This window comes from Oratosquilla oratoria, chromosome 7 (assembly GCF_046742065.1).
Source record: "Oratosquilla oratoria isolate Oo_2021 chromosome 7, ASM4674206v1, whole genome shotgun sequence".
Classification (NCBI taxonomy): domain Eukaryota; kingdom Metazoa; phylum Arthropoda; class Malacostraca; order Stomatopoda; family Squillidae; genus Oratosquilla; species Oratosquilla oratoria.
In genome coordinates this window covers 37,796,467-37,813,966 of record NC_134783.1, presented here as the reverse complement: position 1 = coordinate 37,813,966, position 17,500 = coordinate 37,796,467, and the positions used below count along the sequence as shown (strand labels likewise).

Sequence of the window (17,500 nt, the reverse complement as noted above, 5' to 3'; positions counted from 1 at the left end):
GTAGGCTATGTACCTTATTGTATTATACTGGAAAGGGGTAACACTTTTGTCCAATTATCATCCTTAGCTTAAAATTTATGTATTGTCCTAACTTGGTCTGTGTCACCCTATTCTCTAATTATCATACTGTACTTAGATTAAACCCATATATGATTCTAACTTATCCTATATCACCTTCTGGGTTAGTGCTTCTCAACATGGGGTGTACACCCCACAGGTGGACAATTCAGTTTTTCAGGTGGGGGCAATATGATTTTTAAGGAGAGCAATTGAGGGCAACTGAGGAAATCTGAGTCCCCCCTCCCTTTTTTTTTCCTCATTGATGCTCTGTTCTTTTGAATTGGTTTTAAACCAAAATTGTATACTTTTTCAGCTGAAGGGGAGTTTATTTTTAAAATGATAAAAAGTGCATATCACCACATAGGGAACATCATGATTTTAAAGGTGATTAGGTTGGGCATGACCAAAAAAAAATTGAGAACCACTGTTCTAGGCTGTTCCAAGAGTTTGTGCATCTGTAGGAAAAGAATTATTTCTTCACATCCTTTAGACATTATCTTTTTTAGTTTGTTAACATGACCTTGTGAGGCACTCCTATTCCTAATCAAGAGATCTGTCACTGTAGTTCACCCCATTTAGTAACCTGTGGCTTTCCTCACATCCGGTACCTCTAGTAGTTTTGCACCTATTGTATCCACTTTATGCCATGTAGTCCCTTACTTCTAGAAGTTCCCTCATTTACATTAAAGTGACTTCAGTTTCCCTATCTGTAATTTAGCATCTTTATATCTTGTTTCCCCACTTTTAATCTAGTGATTCCTTCCCTGTGCTTCAATTTGCCATCTTTCTTTAAACTTTTCTTCTCTTCTTACATACATATACCAAAGGCTTTTTTCCCCCTTACATGGGAGGTAGCCAAAAGACAAGGCATAGAAACCACTCCCACCCATTTCATCCCCTACATACTCCACTCTACCTTCTTTCCTCCCTATTATCTTGGCACCTCCTGGATGATGGGTCATCCCTGCATCTTGTCCACTGCCCTGGGTCAGAAGCAGTATTGTAAGACACAGCACATCCACAGCAAGGCTGCTTCATTAATTTGGCGACTCCCCCTCTCCATCCCTTCATGCAGAAAAGGAGAAGACGGGGGAGAAACCCCTTTGGGCTGCATCAAATAATTTCTCTTGCCCCCCATCCCCCTCATGCATCAGGATTGTCCATACACAACCATTCTCCATTCACCCCTACCTTCTGTCCTCTCCCATCTTTCCTTAACAGACATTCCCCTCTTTCCCAAAGTCTTTTTTACCCCCATCCATCTCATCCTAGGACGCCCCCTCATGTTCACTCCTTCCACATCTGCCTTCCACACCTCTTTTAGTAATCTTTCTTCACTCATTCTTTCCATGTGTCCAAACCATCCTAATCCTCTTTCATCAACCCTATCTCTCAGCTCCCTTTCCACTCCCATTCTCCTCCTCACCTCCTCATTTCTCACTCTATCCAGCCTAGTAACCCCTGTCATACTTCTCAGGCATTTCATCTCTAACACATTTAAACTCCTCTCTTCCTCTCTTATGCTCCATGTTTCTGTCCTGTACAGTGCTGTCAGCACAATCACTCCCTCATACAATCTCCTCTTAGCATCCATTCCCAAATGTCTATTTCTCATTACAATTTTTAATCCCCCAAGGCATTTACTTGCTTCTCTCAATGTACATTCTACTTCCACCCCCACTCCTCCCTTTCCTGCCACATTCGCACCCAAGAATCTAAAACTATCCACTTCCTCCAGTCTCTCTCCCTTAATATTCACTTCCAGTCTGCTGCCATTCTCTCCCCTTGTACATCTCATCACCTTACTTTTACCCACATTTATCTTCAACTTCCCTCTTTCACACACCTTCCCAAACTCTTCCATTAACTTCCTCAATCCCTCCTCTGATCCTGCTACAAGTGCAGTGTCATCAGCAAACAACAACTGGCTTGTCTCCTACTTTTCTCCATTTTCTTTAACCATCTACAATCCCTGACCCACTACCCTTGCATTCACCTCTCGCACCACCCCATCCATGTATAAATTGAACAGCCAGGATGACATATCACATCCTTGACACAAAACTGATTCCAAATATCAAAAATAAATCATACGAAAATCGACTTAAGCACATGAATCTGTTTTCCCTAAAAAAGCGTAGACTCAGAGGTGACTTGATACAGGTCTTTAAGATTTTAAAGGGAATTGACAACATCAAAAGTGACAAAATTTTCACATTGAATGAGAATCAGACAAGAAACAATGGTCTCAAACTGTCCGGAAATAGATTCAATTTGGAAGTAGGTAGAAACAACTTTGCCAACCGTGTAGTTAATGAATGGAATAAACTTCCTGCACAGGTAGTGCAATGTAGTTCAGTTCGAAACTTTAAGAATCATTAAATACCTAAGTAAGATGCTGTAATGATTATAATTTATGTTATATTATTTGTTTTTGTTTTGTTATATTTTGTCTGATTTTCATTTATTATTAGTTATATGTCAATTTATTATCATTTACTATTTACCTGTTTGTTATTCAACTATACCTATGCATTTATTTATGTATTTTTTTTTTTTTACATTATTATAGTTTTTATTTATTATTATTATTATTATTATTATTATTATTATTATTATTATTTCTATTATTATTTTTTTTTTTTGTAATCCTTTATTCCTGGATTTCTTGTACTCTTCCCATGCTCTAGTAGTTCCTTACTTCTCCATCTTTCCCATCCTTTATATCATCATTTTTGCAGATACACATCTTTGGGTAAAACAGTCTTATTTTTATAGTACTTATCATTTCAGTGTTGGTACACAATTTTCCACTCCCAAAATGTATGTGCTTATAAATGTCCCATTTATGCTCTATGTTGTTAGACTCTGAAGTTGCTGCAGTATATTTCCCCCGAAGTTTTCATGATTCCATAAAGTTTGCCTTTCCAAAATTATGTCTTCCCGGCCTAAAAATACAATTTAGCAGCTGAGTCAGTTTGAGATTCACCGAGCCAGTTCATGCATATGCTTATTATGCAAATTTGATTTTCTTGGAAAAAATAAAGGGTTCCCTGGAACTAAGTAGAATAATTTCATTGTCAGAGATGGTTTATAGAATTATTTTACAAGCTTTGTTATTCACTGTTTTCCAGAGTAATGAGTGTTAAGAGTCCATCTTGATTGAATTTGTTACTCCAAGAGGGCAGCCACAGCAGCCATCATGCCGACTTTTCTTGAAAGACTTGGGAGAAGGAAGTTTGTCACCTTTGAGGAATCTAATCTCCCTCGGGTGCTGAATACCTTAGATCTTACAGCCCTTGGGATTGGAGCAACTGTAGGAGTTGGTTTCTATGTCTTGGCAGGAGAAGTTGCAAAGAACAAGGCTGGTCCAGCTGTTTGTCTATCATTTTTGATAGCGGCTATAGCTTGTGTCTTTGCAGGTAAAGTATGCATTACTGTCAGGTTCTGTACTACAATTATGAGATATTTTTATTTTGAATCTTCTATTTTACTGCAGATAGTGGATTATATATTTAGCATGGATTTTTAGATTGAAATTCACCTCTTAATCATGAGAAATTAAAAAGTTCATGTACAAGTAGACCTTCACTAATCAAGAACCATTGTGACTTGAGGAGTGCTGGATTTGAAAAAATCCCAAATCACAGAAGGATTACCTCTGAAAAATAGGTGACCACCCCATCATACCTCTAAACATTTCTCACCACACACTGCATAGAAATAAGTGCTACTTGAACCAATAAATCCAGTTTTTACTAACTATAAAAGCTATCTATATACCAAGAGGTCTCTTCCCCCTTAAAAGGGAGGTAGACAAATTTGACTCTACTTCATAAAACACTCATACTTGTTCTGTCAATCTATATAGCCAGTTCAACACCTTCACATAAAACAAATCTTAGACCAGTTTATCATCACTTCATCTTGGTCTAAATTTCTTCCATTTTTTATTCTATGCCTTTTTTACTGAGTTATTAGCAAAAATGGATAAATAAAATAAATAGGACAATAAGATAGAATTATCTAAATGCCAAAGTGCTTCTTCCCCTCCATAAGGGAGATATCCAGCCAAGTCATACCCCCATCCCACAACCATATAACACCGATTTGTTTAATTTCTATCTAGGCTCCTTGCATATGAAGGGCTATCCCTGCCCTCCACCCTCTGCCCAGGTCAGAAGCAATGCAGCAAGTCACAGCTGCATTAGTTTTTCTTTCTGTTTCTTGATGTCACACACAGTGGAAGAGCCAAATTTATAACACTCCACAAACTTTTCACCATTATATCAAAAGCTATAACTGGGAGGAGAGTGGGGTTGAAAAAGGAGATGGCAGATAGGGCTGATGAAGGAGTATTGGGATGTTTTGGGCACATGGAAAGAATAAGTGAAGGAAAATTAGCAAAAGAGGTGTGGGTGCCATAGGTGAATGGAGTGAACTTGGGGATGACCAAGAATGAGATAGAGGGATGAGGTGATAGGGACTTTAAGCAAGAGGTAAATTTCTGTTGAGCAAAGAGGTTGGAGTGAGTGGAGAATGGCTGTGTATAGATGATACTTTGATGCAGCCCCATTTTCTTTCTTTTTTTATGTCAAGTAAGGAAGGCAGAAGGTGGGGGAAAGGTGTGAGTGGTTGTGTGTGGATGATATTTTGATACAGCCTGAAGGAACCTCTCCCTGTCTTCTCTATTTTTCACATGAGTGGATGGGGAAAGGGGTGGGGGGCACTGATTAAGTGAAGAGGTCTTTCTGTGGTTATCCTGTGTCTTTTTGCATTGCTTCTGAACCAAGCAGTGGGCAGGAGACAGGGATGCCCCTTCATCCATGCGGAGCTAAAATGGGAGGGAAACAAAAGTGGTGGATGGTAGAGGAAAGGGTGTGAGTGTGCTTTGACTGGCTACCTCCTTTATGAAGGAGGAAAAAGCCCTCAATATACAGACGAATAAATGGGATTGAATAATAGTAATGTATATTTGTGGATACAGAAAAACAAGTAGGAATCACTTGCTTGTGTTTACAAGGGCACATTAGTAGGTGAACAGAACTTGTGCAACAGTATGCATTAGCTTGGTGTGGTGGAATGGGGAATTTGAAATTATGGGGACCTACCTTATAAAGGAAAAGAACTCCTTGGTATATAGAAAGATGATTAGTGAAGGTCTTCTTGTATTTTCTAATTCTGCAAATAAAACTAAACATTGTAGTCATAAAAATATTGCCATTTTTTAGGTTTGTGTTATGCAGAATTTGGAGCCAGAGTACCTAAAGCTGGGTCAGCATATATATACAGCTATGTATGTGTAGGAGAATTTGTTGCTTTTGTCATCGGGTGGAATCTTATCCTCGAGTTTGTTATAGGTAAGGCAGATCTTGTATGTAATTTAAGATGAAGCAAATGTTACAAGTTGTTATAATTTTTGTATGCTATCATTAGGTGTATTATTTTCATTACAGATACTGAAATTAGATTTTATTTATATGATTACAGTTTTTGAAGGACAATAAACTATACATTTTTACTTACAGGAAGTGCAAGTGTTGCTAGTGGATATAGTAGTTATATTGATAAGATCTTCAACAATACAATATCCACAACATTAACAGAAGTTATGCCTATCAATGTAAAACACTTCAATGAATATCCAGATTTCCTTGCTTTTGGCCTCACTTTTGCTCTCTCAGGTAGGTCTTGTTTGACATTATTATTATTATTTATCATTATTTATTATTATTATTATTTTATTATTATTATTATTATTATATATATATATATATATATATATATATGTATATATATATATATATATATATATATATATATATATATATATATATATATATATATATATATATATATTTATATTTATGTACACTGGTGGCCCAGCAGTGGGATATGTATGAATGATATTTTGATGCAGCCCTAAGGGATTTCTCCCCATCTTATCTTTTTCTGCATGAGGAGATGGAGAGGGGGTCACTGATTAAATAAAGCGGCCTTGCTGTGGATGCACTGTGTCTTGCTACATTGTTTCTGACTTGGGGTTGTGGGTGAGGTGCAGGGATGACCTGTCATCCAAGAGGAGCCAAAAAAGGAGGGAGGGAAGGTTGGTGAATGGGAGTGGAGTATGTGGGGATGAAATGGGTGAGAGTAGCCTTTGACTTTGGTTACCTCCCTTGTAATATATATATATATATATATATATATATATATATATATATATATATATATATATACGAGGTCTGTTGAAAAAAATATGTGGACTGACGTCATAAAGCAAAATGTACTTTATTTAGAAGATACAGATCTGGGTCTCCTTCAAAGTACTCTCCTCCCCAACGCATGCTCTTATCCCAGTGGTGTTTCCACTTGTTGAAACAGTCCTGCTATGCTTCTTTTGTGATGTTCTTCAGCTCCTTTGTTGGATTTGCCTTAATCTTGGGAATTGTCTCAAATCATCTTCCTTTCAAGGGTTTTTTGAGTTTAGGGAGCAAAAAAAAATCACAAGGAGCAAGGTCAGGTGAGTAGGGGAGTGGGGAAGAACAGTGATCAAGTGTTTGGCCAAACATTTACGAGTTCTGAGGGCTGAATGGGCTGAAGCATTGTTGTGATGGAAAAAACAGTCTCCACTCCTCCACATTTCTGGCCTTTTGTGAAGGATGGCATCCCTCAGATGTTTCAGAACTTCAATGTAGTAAGTCTGGTTCACTTTGGAGTCTTCGGGGAGGTACTTGTGGTGAACAATACACTTAGCACCGAAGAAAACTATCAGCATCACCTTGACTGTGGATCAAACTTGGCAATCTTTTTTGGGTTGGGGGATTTTTCACTCAACCACTGGGACGATTGGACCTTCATTTCAATGTCAAAACCATAAACCCATGATTCATCACCTGTTATGATCCTTGACGAGAAGTTTTCATCTTCCTCTGAACGATTAGGCAGTTCCTGACAAACCTGGTTGCGATGGGCTTTTTGTTTGTCCGTCATCAGGTGTGGGACAAATTTCCCAGCAATGCGGTGCATCTTCAATCTTTTTGTCAAAATCTTGTAACAAGAACCAACTGATATCCCACACTCTTCAGTAAGCTCCCTGATAGACGTTGATTTGCCCACACCATGGTCTTGATTTTGTCGACGTGTGGGTCGTCGGTTGACGTGGAAGGACGTCCATGACGCTCATCATCTTCAATGGACTGTCGACCATCCTTAAAATGCTCATGCTACTTGAAACATGCTATACGCTTCATAGCAACATCACTTTAAGCCATGTTAAGCATAACAAAAGTTTCAGTAGCAGATTTTCCAAGTTTAACACAAAATTTCACAGCAAGTAGTTGCTCCTTCACGTCATTCATTCTGAAATGTGCCAAACGAAAAAATCACACTTCACTAAAAACCGCATAGCTAATACACAAATAAAGATATCTGCAATCAGGAAATGGTGTGGTAATTAGCTGATCTGTGCAAACCTAGTGACACCAAGCAGATTTCCCTGGAAACAACTGGAGCTACACAATTCAAACAGTCTGCATATATTTTTAACAGACCTTGTGTGTGTGTGTGTATATATATATATATATATATATATATATATATATATACATATATTAAGCCTTTTTTCTCTCAATGTCTTTAATTCCTCTAATATTGTGGGTTATATTAAGGAATGTGTTTTTGTTATCACTTGATTTTATTCTCCATCTCACCTCATTTCTCACTGTCTAAGCTCATAACCTCCACCATATTTCTTAAACACTTAATCTAAAACACACTTAGATTCCTCCTCTCTAGCTCTCTTAAATACCAATTCATATAGTGTCATAGGCAATCATAGCTATTTTATTCATATCCATGGCACTCTTTCAGTGAGTAATGGGTTAAATCTTTCTTGGTTATTCTGTTCCAAACTGGCAGTACTTCCTGTTGTTGTGGTCGCAGTCAGGCTATTTCATTCACTTCCATGGCATGCCTTCAGTTAGGAAAGAGGGATCACCTGAAGAATTGTCACCTCAAACTTCAATAGGGTGATAATTCTTCAGGTGGGCTATTTTGGGGTCACAATTCTTCAGGTAGGCTATCCTAGGGTGATGATTCCTAACCTAATCTAATCTAACCTAACTTAACCTAACTTATCCTAACCTAGCCTAATGTAAACTAACTTCAACCTAACCTAACCTAACATAGCCAAACCTAGCCTAACCTAACCTAACCGCACCCTACCTAATCTTACCTAATCTAACCTTACCTAACTTGACCTAATCTAACCTAAATTAACCTAATCTAACTTAATCTAACCTAACTTAACCAAACCTCACCTTACTTAATCTTAAATAACCTAACTATACCTAACCTAATGTAACCTAACCCAACTTAGGGGACAATTCTTCAGGTGCTGTTGGTTAGGGTGAGAATTCTTCAAGGGGTCTATCCTGGGGTGATGATTCTTCAGGTGGATGTTCTGGGGTGACAATTCTTCAGGTGATCCAGAAAGAGTAAAGAATTGGTATATTATGTGGATATGCTGTGTGTTGCTGCAGGGATGAACCTTCATCCATGAGGAGCTAAGATAAAAGGTAAATAAATAAATGGGTGACTACCTCCTTTATAAGAGGGAAGATGCCTTTGGTATGTTGATATGTTATATTTTTCTTCCATTTCTTTTCAGTTGTACTTTCACTTGGTGTCAAGGAGTCCTCCAGAATGAACAATTTCTTCACTTTGATTAATCTGGCAGTCATTGCCTTTGTGATTATTGCTGCTGGGACACAAGGTAAGTAGATGTTGTAGTTGTCCACTGCCTTCTAGCAGTGGGTTGATCAAAGAATATTGGGATGGTTTGGGTCCACAGAAAGAATGAGTGAAGAAAGACTTAGCAAAAAAGAGTGTGGAAGGCAGAGGTGGAGGGAGTGAACTTGAGGGTCCTGCAGAGAATAGGATGCATGGATAGATGGATTGGGTGAAGAGGACCTTGGGTACAAGGAGAATGTCTGTTGAGCAGAGAAGGGAGAGGGTAAGAGATAAGTGTGAGTGGAGAGTGGTTGTGATTGAACGATAAATTAATGAAACCTAAATTATTTTCTCCTTGTTTGCCCTCTATTTCTCATGAGTGATGAAGATGGGGGGAGTCACAATGTAAAGAAGCAATAGAAGTAAACAAACTTCAGCTATTGGGGCTTACTGTAGATGTGCTGTGTTTTGCTGCATTGCCTCTGAATCAGGCTTTGGGCAGGAGGCACTGAAGGCCTTTTATCCACAAGAAGTTAAGATAAAAGGGGAAATCAATAGAAGTGGACAGGGTGAAGGGTGGGGGTATACCTTGGCTGGCTATCTCCCTTGTAATGGGAAAAGAGTTTTTTGGGATATGTATGCATATTTTTATGTTTCCAATATGTCTTTTATTGATATAAGTTTACAGGTAACATTAGAATGTAAACATGATACCAAATTTTGAAAAAATGCTCCTATCCCAACTCCCTGGCTGACAAGATTTTGCTATGCTTCTCTCTCCACCCCCTATTGAAGGCCCCTATACATCATGTGCATCTATCACAGGGGCCTCTGTGGGCACCCTTTTCTTTATTGTATATCCACTTACCTGTCTTTGTAAACTTTTCCTGTCTTACAGCAAATGTTCTTAATTGGCAATTGACTGAAGAAGACTTGGACAATGTAACCATCTGCAAAGAAGAAGGTAATTGGGGCTCTGGAGGTTTTGCACCATATGGTTTTGCAGGAATCATGCAAGGAGCTGCCACCTGCTTCTTTGGATTTGTTGGATTTGACTGTATTGCCACCACAGGTAATGATAAGTTATTTATTTTCTATTTTACTATTATAATTATATATTTACATGATTTATTTATTTGTTTATTTTCAATTTTATCTTTTTATTATTATTATTATTATTATTATTATTATTATTTTTTTTTTTTTTTTTTTTTTTTTTTTTTTATAAATTTGAGTTATTGTTGTGATATGTCATGATGATGCTATGGGGTACTGAAAGGGTTAATTCCATAGCATCATGGTACATTTTGTTTTAAATTAGAGGCAAGGTATGATAAATTGGAGAGTAGGAGATGGGACTCCACAAGCATTGCTCCTTTTCTGTATACTGCAATTAGGTAAATGCTGAGGATCAGGAAATTGTAAACTCATAGAAGTGGTAAAGGATAGGTTCATGGGAACAGTATAAAGAAGGGACAGCAGTAGTACAAAAGCCTCTTCATTCCTTTAGGAGTAGGGATTTCAAACTTCAACATAGATGATGTTTGGTTTTGGTCTGTTGTTACACCCTCGAAACAGTCCCAGAAATAAATGTAAAGTCAACAGGTAAATACAGAAAAAAAATTGGGATTTTTATTCCCTTACATTTCAAACTTACCAGGACTTCCTCAGAAATGTACAAAACAAAAGCAATACCTTAGATACTCCCTGGGCCAGATTACCTCATTCCTCTGTGGTCAACCTCTCTCCTCTCACCCATTCACTCTGTTTCACAAATATGGGTATATTATATCCTATCCTATATACTAAGGGCTTTTTTGCCCTTACCAGGGAAGTAGCCAAGTCAAAATGCACATACCTACTCCCACCCATTTCATTCCCACCCATTCCACTCCTATCCACCACGGTTTTGCCCCTCTCATTTTAGCTCCTCATGGATGACAGGTCATTCCTGTATCCCATCCACTGTCCTGGGTCAGGAGCACTGTAGCAGGACTGGCTGCAAAGCAGGATGAGAGAAATATGTGAGAGGGACAAAGAAAAAAGAAGAGAAGGATAATATGAGATAATGAGGCAAAAAGGAGAGCAGATGTAAAATGGGGTAGGAGTTTGACAAAAGTTTAAAAGGAATAAAAAGATGTTATGGAAGGAAGTTAAGAGAGGAAAGGGAAGTGAGTCAAGTAGAGAAAGAAAGGTAAAAAGTGCTGGTGGAGAAATGATAATGGAAGAGGAAGTGGTAAGGAGAAGATGAGCAGAGTATTTTAAGGAGCTGTTTAATGTGGAAGAGGATAGGGAAGGATTGGTGGTAGCAGTGGTAGGCGCTAAGAAAATGACAGTGATGGGTGAGGAAAATTGAGGAGATATAAGAAAAGATGAGGTGCAAATAGTTATTAAAATGATGACAGCAGGTAATGCACTTGGTTTAGATGGGTCTCATGTAAAGTGTCTGAAGAAGGGAGGTACAGTTATATTGGACTGGCTTGTGAGAGTATTTAATGTGTGTCTAAGGGAAGAGAATGTGCTGGAGGAATGCCTGTATAGTTCTGCTTTACAGAGGAAAAGGGGGAAAATGTGAGTGTCATAGTTTCAGAGGGATCAGTTTGTTGAGTGTAGTTGGGAAGGCTTATGGGAGGGTTTTAGTTGTGAGGATTAGGAAAGGAACAGAGGGAGTAATGGGTGAGGATCAGTGTGAGTTTAGGAAAGGTAGGGGTTCTGTGGATCAGATTTCTGTGGTAAGACAGATATGTGAGAGCTTTAGGAAAAGGTAAGGATGTTTTTTTTTAGGCCTTTATGGATTTAGAAAAGTCTTACAACAGGGTAGATTGGAAGGCACTATGGGAGGTTTTGCAGATATATGGGATTGGGGGAAAGCTGTTAAGGGCAGTCAAGAATTTTTATGAGATTAGTAGAACTTGCATTAGAATTGGAAATGGAGAGAGTGAATGGTTTGAGGTAAAGTTGAGGCTGTGTCAGGGATATGTTATGTTTCCAAGGCTGTGAAATGTGTACATGGATGGGTTGGTGCAGGAGGTAAGTGTGAGGGTAATGGGTAGGGGATTGGAAATGGTTAAAGAAAATGGAGAAAAGTGGGAGGTGAGCCAGTTGTTTGCCGATGACAGTGTGCTTGTGGCAGGGTCAGAGGAGGGATTAAGGGAGTTAGTGACGGAGGTTTGGAAGGTGTGCAGTAGAAGAAAGTTGAAGGTAAATGTGGGTTAAAGTAAAGTGATGAGATGTACATGGGTAGAAGATGACAGAGTTAAAAGTTAGTCTGAAAGGAGAGAGACTGGAGGAAGTCAGTAGCTTTAGATGTTTGGGGTCACATGTGGCTGGAAAGGGAGGAGTGGAGATAGAAGTAAATTGTAGGTTGAGAGAAGCTAGTAAATACTTTGACTAAAAAGTGTAATAAGAAATAGGTATTTGAGAATGGATGCAAAGAGGAGATTATATGAAGGGATAATTGTGCCAACAGCAGTGTATGGAGCAGAGACTTGGATTTTGAGAGAGGCATAGAGGAAAATTTTGGCATAGATGAAATGTCTGAGAAGTATGGTATGGGTGATGAGGTTAGATAGAGTGAAAAACAGGGAAGAGAGCTGGTGCAGAAAAGAAGATGGCAGATAGGGCTGATGAAAGAGTACTGGGATGGTTTGGACACATGGAAAGAATGAGTGAAGAAAGATTAGTAAAAGTTGTAGAAGGCAGAGGTGGAGGGAGTGAACTTGAGGGGACGACTGAGGATGAGATGGATGGATGTGGTGAAAAGGGCATTGAGGAAGAGGGGAATATCTGTTGATCAAGGAAGGGTGAAGGCAGGAGATAGGGATGAGTGGAGAATGGTTGTGTATAGATGATACTGTGATGCAAAGAAGGGAGGAGTAGGGGTTGGGGGGGGGGGGGTGTTAGGAAATGGTTATGTGTGAATGATATTTTGATGCAGCCCGAAGGATTTCACCCTGTCCTCTTTTTCATGAGGGGAGGGAGAAGAAAATGTTTGGTGACTAAATGAAGTGGCCTTGCTGTGGGTATATATAATAAGCCAAAATTGTGAGTTGCTTGATACTCTGTGATGCAGAGCGGAGAGGTGAGAGGAGGATTTTTATTTATTTATCAATTTTTTTTATTTTTTGTATGTACTCTCTGAGGAAGTCATGGTAAGGACAAAAGATAAGGGAATAAAAACTAACTGTTTTCAGTGTTTACCTCACCAACCTGCCATTTGTCTATCTTCCATATTCAACAGTTCCTAAAGTATTGACTGCATCTCACCATGCAATCAGTTTCCCAGTGTTAGTATTACAGATTAATCAAAAATGTTTTAGCAGTTGGTCAGCAATGTATTGTTGGTCTGCCTTTCAGTTAAAAAAGAAATTACTTATTGGAGATGCAGGGATGACCCCTCATCCAGGAGGAGCCAAGATAGGAGGGAGGTGGATGGGAGTGGAGTATGTGGGGATGGAATGGGTGGGAGTGGATTTTATGCCTTTGTTTTTTTGGCTACCTCCCTTGTAAAGGGGACAAAGCCTTTGGTATATGTATGTATATACATATTGTAAATATCTTTGCATATAGATATGTACAAATATTTAATGCATGATTTTGATACACTGTTCCAGGGGAAGAAGCAAAGAGCCCAGAGAAAACTATTCCTCGTGCTATCATCTTGGCACTATTCTTTGTTTTTATTTCCTATTTTGGGATGTCTACAGTCATCACTCTGGTTGTGCCATACTGCAGTCAGGTACTGTTATAATGGATATTTCTTAACAAATAGTTATAGCATTATTTCAAATTGTATTTTTGTTCAGAAGTTTTTAATTTTTCATCAAAATAGAATCAATAATACATTTATTAGTCATTCTGTTTTTATTATATTGCATCATGTAACATAGTACTATAGATAGTATAAGATAAGATGGTACAAGAACTCGTTTACAAATAGAGTGGCCAATGAATGAAATAGACTTACTAACCATGTAGTGATTGCTGAAACTTAGCTGTTTTAAAAGAAGGTTAGATAACTTTATGGATGAGGATGATAAGTGGTAATGGACATGGAACTGCCTAGTGTAGGCCTTATGGTCTCTTGCAGTCTTGTTCATTCTTATGTTCTTGTAGGTTCTTAAATTATTGAATGCAAATTGAATTGGTACTGATTCACTCCCTCCATTGGATCTTAAAACATTACTTGATTCTGATCTGCTATAAGCAAGCCTCTCCATATCCTCCTCTCCTTTGCTGCATCCATCCAGGTTTATTCATCTCTCCCTTTTCTGTTCAGCTCAGCATCCACACCATTCATCCATCTTACATGGTCTTGATATATGTCACATGCCCAGCCCATGTTAGCTTTGTTTTATTTATGATATTTGGTATTTTTTCTTGTGTAGTTATGTCTTTAATGTCATTGTTGTGCTACTTTTGCCATTTAGGCCATGTCAATTCATCATCCATGCACAACCACTCTCTATTCATACTTATTTCATGTCCTCACAATTCCCTGTTCTATAAACATTACCCTATTACCCAAGGCCTCCTTGACTCCATCCATCCATCCTATTCTTATTCTTTCCCTCAGGTTCACCCCATCTGCCTCAGCCTTCCACATTTTTTTTTTTTTTTCAAAATTTTCTTCACTACTTAACTCCATAAGCCCAAACCATCCCAGTATTCCCAGCTCTTTTTCCATCCCATCTCTGCCTCACCTCTTCATTTCCCATTCTATAATGATAATAATAATTGTTGCCTTAAGTTTCACTACCTGGAAACCTGCAAACCCACAGCAATTGCTAGTGTTTCTCAAGCTCTCCCATAGCTCTCTCTGAAAATACTTTAGAGTGATGTCAGTGTTGTATTACTCTGGGGTTGTTTTTGTGTCACTGGCTGAAAGAAGTAGGAAGGGGAGTGCTCTCATTGGTTATCAGCTCTTATGGCTTCTACAAGAGAGACTAGGGAAAATGGATTGGGGGGGGAAATGTAATATGAAAAGGTGGGAGATATGCAGGCAAAGATTATAGAGAAATATTTGAGTCCAGTGTCAAGACCAAGTATCACCCAGTTAAGGCTGCATCTCTAGATTCAGGTGATGATGTTGACAAGTTCTGAATGGAGAGAGGGAGAGAATTCTTTCTGATGTTCATCTTGCAGGAACCTGATGTGCCCTTAAATTATATGAAATTTGTCTATTCCAGGATGAAAAGGCTCCCCTTGTGTATGTCTTTGATTACTTGAATTGGAATGTAGCGATGTGGATTGTCAGCATTGGGGCCCTTTTTGGCTTTTCTTCAAGGTAATGTTGCAGCGTGTCATGGTACACTGTGATGTTTGGGGAGGTTGTATGGGTGGTACATTGTTAATGGTTGTGGTCTTGGTGAAGAACACAAAAAGAGGTGTTGATGTCTGGTTATTTTCAGTATGGGGTATAATATATATATATATATATATATATATATATATATATATATATATATATATATATATATATATATATATATATTAATATTGTTAATTTCAACCACCAATCTCAAAACAAAAAATTGGAGAATAGGAGATGGGACCCAGTGAACATTGCTCCTGTCCTGTATACTAGAATTAGGTAAATACATATCTCACAAAGAAAACCCTCTCACACCAGACAAAAACCACACTAGCACAGAAGATACACCTCATACTACTAAGTAGAAAATGGCTGTCATCCATGAGGAGCTAAGATGAAAGTGGAATGACAGTGGAATGGGTGGGAGTAGGTTCGTGCCTTTGACTTGGCTACCTTCCTTATAAGGGTGTGAATGGATGATGAATTGACACAGCCCAAGGGGATTTCCTCTCATTTTCTCTTATTTTTGCATTAAAGGACAGAGCTTGAGTTGCTATGTTTATGAAGTGGCTGGCCTTGGTTTGGATGTGCTGTGTCTTGCTGCATTGCATATAACCTGGACAGCAGGCAGGGAACAGGGATGGCCCTTCATCCACAAGGAGATAAAATAGTAGGGAAATAGGTCATGAATGGGTTGGGGTGGGTGCAAGCCTTGGCTGGCTATCTCCCTTATAAGGATGAAAGAAACCTAATGGTATATAGATACATACATACATATACCAAGGCTTTTTCCCCCTTACAAGGGGGGTAGCCAAAAAGAAAAAGGCATAAAATCATTCCCACCCATTCCATCCCTGAATACACTCCACACCCCTCCACCCTCCCTCTTATCTTAGCACCTCCTGAATGACGGGTCATCCCTGCACCTTGTCCACTGCCCTGGGTCAGAAGCAGTGTTGCAAGACACAGCACATCCACAGCAAGGCCGCTTCATTAAATCGGCGACCCCCCCTCTCCGTCCCCCCATTGCATAAAATGAGAGGACGGGGAGAAATCCCTTCGGGCTGCGTCAAATTTTGCTATGGTATATAGATAAACTAATTATATTACTAATAGTAATTTACATATGTATTTGATTGATTGATTGATTTATTTATTAATTTATTTCCAGCTTGTTTGGTGCCATGTTTCCTGTGCCACGCATTGTCTATGCCATGGCAGATGATGGACTGCTGTTCCGATGCTTGTCAAAAATCAATAAACGCTTCAAAACTCCAATGATTGCCACTTATATAACTGGATTATTTGCTGGTATGGTACCAAGTCTGATAAAATGTGGATGTACATACATAATACCAAAAAGCCTTTTCTCTCTCTTAAGTTAGGTTGCCATGTCAAAACATAACCCCATCCTATACCTGTCCCGCACCCACTCAAAATTAATTTATCTCTGCTACCTGAGCACCTTATCACTGTCCCCCACCAAACCAGATCAAAGGGAACACTGTGAGACATAGTACTTCCACAGCAGGGCCAGACAGAAAATTTCTGTATGTCCATTAAAAAAGCTTACATAGTAGACAAAAACATCTTACATACACACATACATATACCAAGGGCTTTTCCCCCTGTACAAGGAAGGTAGCCAAAGTCAATTGCATAAATCCACTCACCCATTTCATCCCCATATACTCCACTCCCATTTATCACTAACAACTAACAAGTTACTGAAATATTAAGAAATGCAAATTAGGAGAAAGAGAGAGAGTATCATGCACAACATGCTGGCAATTTGAATGATTGCCTGGTCCAGGAAGCCTATTGATCAGATCTGGGAAGTGAACAAAGAAGCCTTGTCACGATGCTTGTATACTAATGTGTCCATATATGGGCATTCCAGATACTGGAGGGATCTTTGTATTATCCACAAGGACTGGTTATTCCTAAAGAATTAATGAACAAAAGTATTTCATTTGTTGTTGCATCAATCTTTTCTACTTATCCCATTTCTCTGGACAACTCTACTGGTTTTTTTTTTTTGTTTTTTTCCTCCACCATCCTCCAGGATGGGGGGTGAATGGGAGTGAAGTATGTGGGGATAGAATGGATGGGAGTGGATTTTATGCTTTTTTTTTTTCTACCTCCCTTGTAAGGGAGGTAGCCTTTGGTATATGTGTGTGTGTGTATGTATCATCATCATCATCTTTTTGTAGCTATCTCAGTTATAGTCCTGTGGTTTCTCTACTAAACTGCTCTCCCATCATATTCCATTGTAGATATATGTATTGATGTGTGATATAACTAAACCTTACTTTCTGTCTCATGATGAATATATGTATATTTTCAGGTGTAATGGCATTGATATTTGATCTTGACTCGTTAGTGCAAATGATGAGC

The 17,500-nt window shown here is 38.7% G+C and overlaps 1 protein-coding gene across 7 annotated transcripts in view; it reads left to right on the top strand.

The window, feature by feature from the left end:
• LOC143027072 (uncharacterized) overlaps positions 1 to 17,500 on the top strand; it is a 69,093-nt gene that overhangs the window by 14,016 nt on the left and 37,577 nt on the right. For all 7 annotated transcript variants that reach the window (XM_076187992.1, XM_076187993.1, XM_076187998.1 and 4 more), the window contains 9 exons: positions 3,195 to 3,482; positions 5,292 to 5,420; positions 5,589 to 5,744; positions 8,729 to 8,833; positions 9,689 to 9,862; positions 13,404 to 13,528; positions 14,979 to 15,076; positions 16,275 to 16,414; positions 17,451 to 17,500. The exon at positions 17,451 to 17,500 is cut by the window's right edge and continues 53 nt beyond it. In XM_076187992.1, the coding sequence (XP_076044107.1) occupies positions 3,263 to 3,482; positions 5,292 to 5,420; positions 5,589 to 5,744; positions 8,729 to 8,833; positions 9,689 to 9,862; positions 13,404 to 13,528; positions 14,979 to 15,076; positions 16,275 to 16,414; positions 17,451 to 17,500 (1,197 nt within the window). In that variant the 5' untranslated portion in view covers positions 3,195 to 3,262. The remainder of the gene's footprint in view (positions 1 to 3,194; positions 3,483 to 5,291; positions 5,421 to 5,588; positions 5,745 to 8,728; positions 8,834 to 9,688; positions 9,863 to 13,403; positions 13,529 to 14,978; positions 15,077 to 16,274; positions 16,415 to 17,450) is intronic.